This window comes from Haematobia irritans, chromosome 4, assembly GCF_050003625.1.
Source record: "Haematobia irritans isolate KBUSLIRL chromosome 4, ASM5000362v1, whole genome shotgun sequence".
Classification (NCBI taxonomy): Eukaryota; Metazoa; Arthropoda; class Insecta; order Diptera; family Muscidae; genus Haematobia; species Haematobia irritans.
The window spans coordinates 165006278-165015661 of record NC_134400.1 but is presented as its reverse complement, the minus strand read 5'-3'; the positions used below and the strand labels follow the sequence as shown (position 1 = coordinate 165015661).

Below are 9384 nucleotides of genomic sequence, written 5' to 3'. Positions count from 1 at the left end.
AATGGAGAAAAAATAAATATAGTTTTTTGTTTTTAATATTTTGCTGTCCATTTATTTGAAATCGATATCATTTTTTGAAATTTTTATCGAAAAAAAGAATTAATTATGATTTAATTAAATATTTATATATATTTTATATTTCATGGTATTTCATAGGTGTTTGTCCTATGAATTTCGAATACATATTTTTGTTGTTGTTCTTAGTATTTGGAGATATATTTGGAATGTTACTTAATAATAAATTACTTAAATTGTATTTTAGCTTAAGAGTTTATATGTAAGTAAATAAATTAAAAAAAAATAAATAAATAAATGGAAATTATTAATTAAGAAATCTAATGGAGCCTTGGCTTATATACAATTCATGTGAATTCCAAAATATCAAGGATTTCAGTGACACATTTAATCAAAAAAACTTCATACAAATTAAGGCGGTCATGTTACACTGATCTCTTCATCACTATCGGAATTGGAATCGTCATAGTCATCGTAATACATTTTCATGAATTCGGAATTTTGAAATTGCTGTTGCTGCTGCTGCTGTTGATGAGCGGCGGCATATTGTTGGCCACCGGGTGATAAATGCGCTAGAGATGCCGCCGTTGGTGGTGGGTGTGATTGTTGCTGCTGCTGTTGTTGCTGAAGATGTTGTTGGTGTTGCAAATGATGTTGCATGGCCAAAAATGGATGATTCGGATGTAAAGCCATGGGATGCATGCCAGTCTCAAGCCCATTACCCCCAATATTGAACATAGTCATACGTCTCTGTTTGGCCTCATTAAGTGTGGACTCCAGTTTAATTTTCAAATCGGCTGCCACCAAATGTTTATGCATTTCAGCATTGATTTTCGCCTGAAACTCAGCACTTGTCATGGGCATAAGACCACCCACCCCTCCTCCCGCAACACCACCACCATTGGGCGGTGATGAGGCATTCGATGAGGCTGATGATTGATCATGTTGTGTGGGCAATTTGGCCACTGTTAGTAATGGAGGAGGTGATGATAACTGATGCAGATTGGCATTATACGAACCAATACTGGTAACAGGATGAGGCAAATGCTGCATATTCAATGATGTTGGTGGCAATGTTGGAGGCGGCGATTGCATAGAGGAGTTTGTGGCATTGGGAGAATTTGCAGGTTTGGGTGTCGATTGTGCTGATCGCGAATTGTGATTTTGTTGTAAATCATCTTTAGAATTGGCAGGTGATGGAAGCGAAGGTGATGCCAGATTATGGCCATGTTCTGGTGACATTTGTAATGGCGATAAGGGTGTAAGGGGACGATCACATTTAGCATCGGATAAATCGGGATTTGGATTATTCTTATTGGGCAGAGTTTGATCACGTGATCCGCCATTGGCCAAAAGTTCACGTTCTTTAGAGTTACGCCATTTCATGCGACGATTTTGAAACCATATTTTCACCTAAAATGATAGATAAAGAGAAAAATTGTTAGGTTATTAAAGATAAACGATATAGAAAGAAAAAATTTAAATAGATATTTGTTTTTAAATTGAAAATGTTTAATAGGAAAATTTATATGAACTGAAGTGAAAATAGAGCAAGTAAATTGCAGCTAAAGGGTGATACGGTAAAAATTTGATCAAGGGAAAACGCGTGTAAATCGGTGAAATCGTTTATTTAAAAAATCAAATTAAATTTCTTTTTCAAGTTCAATTAGTATAAAATTCAGGAAAAATATTCAGTTAGGGTTTCGCTTTTCCAAATCCGAATTTCCGGGCCTCACGCTTGCCACCTCCCATCAGATTTTGTACAGCCACCTTGTCCACCTTCTTCGCCGCAGAAAGCCAGTTTGCCTTGAACTGCTGCTTGTCCTTAGCAATTTTTGTTGGTCTTCTTTAGGTTCCGCTTGAAAATAGCCCAGTATTTCTGCACGTTGTTGGCGGCGTACCACTCCATGGCCTTTTTACCGTAATGGCAAGATGCCAAATCCGGCCAAAACAGTACGGAACAACCGTGTTTCTTCAGGAAAGGCAGCAGACGTTTATTCAAACACTTTTTCACGTAAATTTCTTGGTTGACAGTCCCGGAAGCTATGAAAATGCTGCTTTTCAACCCACAGGTACAGATGGCTTGCCAAACCAGATATTTCTTTGCGAACTTTGACAGTTTTATGAGCTTGAAAATATCTGCTACCTCTCCCCTTCCTTTTGCCGTATAAAACTCCAGTCCCGGAAGCTGCTTGTAGTCGGCTTTGACGTAGGTTTCGTCGTCCATTACCACGCAATCAAACTTCGTCAGCATCGTCGTGTACAGCCTCCGGGATCGCGCTTTGGCCGTCGTATTTTGTTTATCATCGCGATTTGGAGTCACTACCTTCTTGTAAGTCGATAGTCCGGCTCGTTTTTCGGCTCGATGCACGGTTGTAGGCGATACACCCAGCTTATTTGCGGCATCTCGGAGAGAGAGGTTAGGGTTTCGCTTGAAACTACCGGCAACTCTCTTTGTCGTCTCAGCGGCTTCCGGTTTTCGATTTCCCCCCGATCCAGACTTCCTGGCTGTCGACAAACGTTCCCCAAACTTTAATTACATTTGTAACGGTTGATTTGGCAACTTTTAACGATTTTGCCAGCTTTGCGTGCGAGTAGCTCGGATTTTCGCGATGCGCGAGCAAAATTTTGATACACACACCTTCAAAATGAGGGGTGTTCAGGTTTTTTAAATGCAAAATTGAAAGAAATACGTCAAGTTTATATTGACCAAATTTTGACCCTTTAGATCAAAAATCCTATGGTTTAGAGTCTTTAGGTTTGATTGTATAAGAATCCATTACTAACAGAATATAGCTAGTCTCGGAAGAATATGTTTTTTTCATAACCTAATTTTATACAAGTAAAGTAATTTTTCGAAATTTTATTTCTATAGCAAATTTTTGCTAAATTGTGTTTCTATAGAAAATTTTGTCAAAATTTTATTTCTATTGAAAATTTTGTCAACATTTTATTTCGATAGAAAATTTTGTCAAAAAATTTATTTTTACTGAAAGTTTTATTTCTATAGAAATTTTTGTGAAAATTTTATTTCTATAGAAAATTTTGTCAAAATTTTATTGCTATAGAAAATTTTGTCAAAATTTTATTGCTATAGAGAAATTTTATTTCTATAGAAAATTTTGTCAAAAACTTTATTTTTACAGAAAGTTTTATTTCTATTGAAATTTTTGTGAAAATTTTATTTCTACAGAAATTTTTTGCGAAATTTTGTTTATATAGAAAATTTTGTCAAAATTTTATTTCTATATATTTGATTTATTTCTATTTTGCAAAATTGTATTTCTATAGAAAATGTTCTCAAAATTTTGTTTCGATACGTTTTATTTGTTTCTATAGAAAAATTTCTCAACATTTTATTTTTAAAGAAAATGTTGACAAAATTTTATTTCTATAGAAAATTTCGGCAAAATTTTATTTCTATGGCAAATGTTGTCAAAATTTTTTTCTATAGAAAATTTCATCAACATATTATTTTTATAGAAATTTTTTTCAAAATTTTATTTCTATAGAAAATTTCGTCAAATATTTAATTCTATTGAATATTTCATCAAAATTTTATTTCTATAGAAAATTTTATCAAAATTTTATTTCTATAGAATATTTTGTCAAAATTTTATTCCTATAGATAGTTTGTCAAAATTTATTTCTATAGACAATTTTTTCAAAATTTTATTTCTTTAGCAGATATTTTCAAAATTTCCAAAGATTCAATACCTCAGTTAAATTGCAGACTGTTTCTTTAAATTAAAAATTTATTTTTTTTTCGTTAAGCACAATTAGCCTTACTTCAAAGACATATGACTTTATGCGAGTCATAAATCAATCAAATTTTTAATGGAAAGATTGTGAAACTGCTTAAAAATAAATTTTCTTTACTTTCAAGAAATTTGTCCTTAATATTGTGCAAACTTCGTGTCCTAAATTGTGATTTACATAATACTTTAGGTCAATATTTGTTTCAGTGTAATCTTTTTTGATGAGAATCCTATTTGGTTTCTTTTTTTTTGCGTTAAATATTCCAAGCATTTTTCATATCTTGACCACAATAGTACTAGAATAATCCTTACCTAAAGATTAAATGAAAATCCTGACGAGGCAATGCCCTACCATGAAGCAAATTCGATTCTCCAAAACAATGTCCAAATAATGTCTGTTGAAGACATCATTACCAGAAAGTTTCAATGCATAGACATATCCTTAAAACAACGACAACGTTGATTGAAATAATCTCCACTTTCAGACAGACACTTGTTCTGCAGGCAATAAGAATGAGACAAACAAGGATAATTTGTTGCAAATTGATTGCACAGCAGCAGATACAAATTAGGATTTGATACAATCGCAACATAGGGCCACTGGTACTTTTCCCAGCCTTCAATTGCATTATCATCACCATTCTGAAGGTTTCATATAGAGAGGTAGAAGAAAGGATACTACAGACGAGAAGATTTTGTATTCATTTATACCCCTCATGCACACACACACCCATATACACCAAAGATGGATGGGTATGTTGGGCTAAAGTTTGAGAAATATACGGGGCATGTGAATGACAGCTACGAGAAAGGCGGCAACTTTCGGCCAAAACTGTTTTTGAATTATTGTATGGGGCCAAAGGAGCAGGAGTTAGGAGAGTGAAAACAGGACCCCCGCTTAAGTTTATATCCATACATACGATATTACAATGAAATCGCCATGGTCTGTAAATGTATTTCGCCATTGGGGGGAAAGGACGAGAAGGTGTTGGCTACCCAAAGTTAAGTAAGGTAGTCAGTCAAAGTTTTCGCCATGACACATCCAGATGAGGGTGTGTCCACAATGTTACTGTGTGAGTGTTGTTGTGTGTGTGTGTAGAAGAGTTTGCCAAATTGCTAGATGAAAAGTATCTTGTTGTTGCTCTTGATATCCATGTCAATGCAGAGCAAGCAAGGCCACCATTTTCAGCAAGGATTGGGAACGGGGACTCATGTTCACAGCAGGAGTTTTTGCACTTGCAATTTTTATTTGCGATTGTTAACACACAAAGTTATTTAAAAAATAACAAAGTTTACATAGAAACAAGTATATATGGCCGTAAGTTCGGCCAGGCCGAATCTTATGTACCCTCCACCATGGATAGCGTAGAAACTTCTACGAAAGAATGTCATCCACAATCGAATTACTTAGGTTGTGGTATCTTAAATCGTTTTCTAAATTGTGAGTTAGTCCATACGTGGTATATATTAGACAAAAAAGGTATGTGTAGGTAAGTCTACAAATAATTACGAATCGATATGGTTTTTTGCACGGTACGTAGGGAGCCAGAATTGAAATATGGGGGTCACTTATATGGGGGCTATATACAATTATGAACTTGATATGGACCAATTTTTTGTGATTGGGGCTCGATTTATTTGAGGGCTATATATAACTATAGACCGATATGGACCTAGTTAGGCATGGTTGTTAACGACCATATACTAGCACAATGTACCAAATTTCAACTGACTCGGATGAAATTTGCTCCTCCAAAACCAAATCTCGGGATCGGTTTATATGGGGGCTATATATGATTATGGACTAATATGGACCACTTTTGGCATGATTGTTAAATATCATATACTACCACCACGTACCAAATTTCAACCAGATCGGATGAATTTTTCTTCTCCAAAAGGCACCGGAGGTCAAATCTGGGGATCGGTTTATATGGTGGCTATATATAATTATGGACTGATATGAACCAATTCCTGCATGGTTGTTGGATACCATATACTAACATAACGTACCAAATTTCAACCGGATCGGATGAATTTTGCTCTTCCAAGGGGCTCCAGAAGTCAAGTCTGGGGATCGGTTTATATGGGGGCTATATATAATTATGGACCGATGTGGACCAATTTTTTCATGGTTGTTAGAGACCATATACTAAAACCATGTACCAAATTTCAACCGGATCGGATGAATTTTGATCTTCCAAGAGGCTCCGGAGGTCAAATCTGGTGATCTGTTTATATGGGGGCTGTATATAATTATGGACCGATGTGAACCAGTTTTTGCATGATCATTAGAGACCATATATTAACACCATGTACCAAATTTCAGCCGGATCGGATGAAATTTGCTTCTCTTAGAGGCTCCGCAAGCCAAATCGGGGGATCGGTTTATATGGGGGCTATATATAATTATGGACCGATGTGGACCAATTTTTGCGTGGTTGTTAGAGACCATATACTAACACCATGTACCAAATTTCAGCCGGATCGGATGAAATTTGCTTCTCTTAGAGGATTTGCAAGCCAAATTTGGGGGTCCGTTTATATGGGGGTGTTGAACTCTGTTCCCCAACTTTTTTTGTTTATTAATATAATAATATTTTGAATATCTATAATATTGAATATTTTGAATTTAACGTAAATAATTGAATTGCCAATACCTAATATGAATTATTGTTATCGATACTTGAATTCAACCTTTATGCGATAACCATAAAGCTTTTACTCAAAATGAATTTAATTGTTGTAAATTCTAAATCACAATGTCTGACTGCCACTTCGTTTGTTGTAAAACTTCACTTGTGCTTCGTCATTGCCCTTGGTAAGCTGCCGTCATCCTGAATAAAGCCATACTTTTGAATTCTTAAACTTAAACTTTGCCTTTTACTTTCTTCTCTTTTCGTTACAACAAAAATCTTTACATTTCCGAGAGTTAATCTTTATCTACAGTCCACTAAAGGAAACACCTCACGGATTTGTACAGGGGGCTATACGTAAAAGTGGACCGATATGGCCCATTTGCAATACCATCCGACCTACATTAATAACAACTACTTGTGCAAAGTTGCAAGTCGATAGCTTGTTTAGTTCGGAAGTTAGCGTGATTTCAACAGACGGACGGACATGCTCAGATCGCCTCAGAATTTCATCACGACTCAGAATAAATATACTTTATGGGGTCTTAGAGCAATATTTCGATGTGTTACAAACGGAATGACAAAGTTAATATACCCCCCATTCTATGGTGGAGGGTACAAACAAAAACTTGAAACTAAAGATACAAAATCTTCCGAATAGTCAATATTTTTTTATTTTTTTTTTTACCTTTAATCCAATGATTAAATATATGTAAAGATTTCTTTAAAACAAAAATGTTATCGATTACTTTAAAGGAATTTGGCTTTACTTCAAAGACATGCGACTTTAAAAAGAGAGGAAAATTTTCCAAAATTAGTGTCCTACATTTATAGACAACAATCCTTAAAGCAAAGATTATGGACTTTTTTATTATAATCTTTTAAAGAAATTTTCCTCCATATTGTGTAAATTGCGTATTCTAAAATTTAGGTTGCATAGCATTTCATATAGCATTTCATATTAGGTCAATATTTTTCAGTGCGGCTCAGTCAGTCTCGGTCGAAACAGGGATTGAATTCACAATCCTTTGTATGCAAGTCGGGTGGCTCATCTTAGTCCTCCTTTTATGTCCTAAAATTTAGTTTACATCCTCTTTCATATTTCGTGGGAAATATGTAAGTCCAGTTGTAAGCATAAAACTGCCCCCTTCCCCCCTCCTGACTGACCCAAAAATCCCCTTCTCTTCGTATATAATAAAATTACACTAAATTGCACACTTTATAATTAATTTCAATCAAAACCAGACATCATCATCGTCATCAAACCACCCACCCCTCATAAGGGTAACTCAACTCACAGCACAAGCCAAAAGCGAAAGCCACATTCTTTAACTTCGTAGCTTCGTAGCACTACCACTAAATGGAAACAAAGACATTCGAATTCATTGTTAGATTTGAGATTTACTCTGGACGAGATGGAGCAAAACAAGTAAAAAGCCATAATCATTAATCTTATCGCCGCCTTGGCTTATTATTTCAATTGTCGTTGGCAGCAACAGCAATGACAGACACAGAAAATCAAGGGGAGTGGGGAGAATGAGAAAAGTTTCTGAGAAACAAAATCAAAAGTTGTAAAGCTGTGAGACAAAGTGGTAGTGGACCCACGCACTAATATTGTGGAATGAATTTATCAAACGAGAACGGTTTAGAGAATCTTAGAGAGCGAGAGAGAGAGAGATAGAGAGAGTCTCCTAACGATACAAGGCCATGTTAATGCCATGGGGATTTTGTGGTTTAACACAACTATGCTGACATGCCGTAACATTTTGAATGACCGGAAGCAAAAACAACCATTAGCGTGGCAAACCGGAAACAAGACATTTACCAAAGTTGAAAAGCCTTTAGGCAAACATTGACACGTGCCTCTATGTATATGTGTGTGGTTTATTTATGCACCCAAAGAGAATGGGGTCGGATGGTTTGAAGGACTTTGGAAAGTTTTATAAAGACCTGTAGAAAAATTACATCGATTTACCAAAATTTAGCAGTTAATAGAATTTTACGCTTTATTGCTTTCTAATACTCTGACAAGTAAACCAAATTAGCCTTTAAAATCCCTCTAATTTGGTTTTGAGATTGCTTTTATGAGCAAATGGTGTTAAGTTGGTGGTTCCGCTTTAATGGTAAAATAAAATGGGGTGACACTCAGTCAAGAATGCATAATACTATGGCAGAAGATCTGCGTAAAGCTACATATGTTTGGAGATTTTGTTTTTTCTGGGAAAATTGGAAAATTTTTTTCGATGTACTTCTTTAAAACAAATACATTTTTAGGTAGCTTTAATTCTACACTGAAAAAAAAAGCATGCCCTGTTTCAAAGACTTTGTCTTTACTGTAAAAAATTTGGTATTGATTCCGAACCAAAGAAGCGGAGAATACAAATAAGGATACTTTTAAGACACAATTCCCTTTTAAATTTAGATTTTGTGTACTTACTTCTAGGAAGCAAATTTTAATTTTTCGCTTTTTCAGCTTTTTTTCTTCATATGCTATAAAAGTCCTTTAGAAACGAGTTAACGATAACTTTATTTTCCAAATTAAGACTCGATTTCCAGTAGAAATTATGGTATATTTCAAGTAAACAACGTCTTTAAAATAAAGTATTGAGAAACATGTCCTATATTTGAACGATTTTTGTCTTTGTAGTCAAGATGCAAAAAGACAACAAATTTAAAGACAATTTCATTAAATTTAAAGAATTTTTCTGAATTATTAAAGTCAAGTTGACCTTAGCCCAAACATTTTTTCTTTCATGTTATGATACCCATTTTTAAGTGAAATCGCTTAATTATAAGGACAATACGACTTCATTGAAAAGTTTATCGACTTTTGGACAAGGAAAAAAACTTTATATTAGAGAAATACGTCTTCTATGCTAAGAAAAATTTGCATTCGTATTTTAAAGACATGAAATCTTTGACCACACGACAATATTTTTTTCAGTGTAGGCTCTATAAATTGAAAATTAATGTAC

The 9384-nt window shown here is 34.7% G+C and overlaps 1 protein-coding gene across 1 annotated transcript in view; it reads right to left on the bottom strand.

Annotated features, from left to right (window-relative positions):
- Positions 1–351: 351 nt before the first annotated feature.
- The window catches only part of Dbx (homeobox protein Dbx), an 87342-nt gene continuing 78309 nt past the window's right edge, over positions 352–9384 (bottom strand). Inside the window, exon 5 of the mRNA XM_075305199.1 lies at positions 352–1428. Within this exon, the coding sequence (XP_075161314.1) occupies positions 436–1428 (993 nt within the window). The 3' untranslated portion in view covers positions 352–435. The remainder of the gene's footprint in view (positions 1429–9384) is intronic.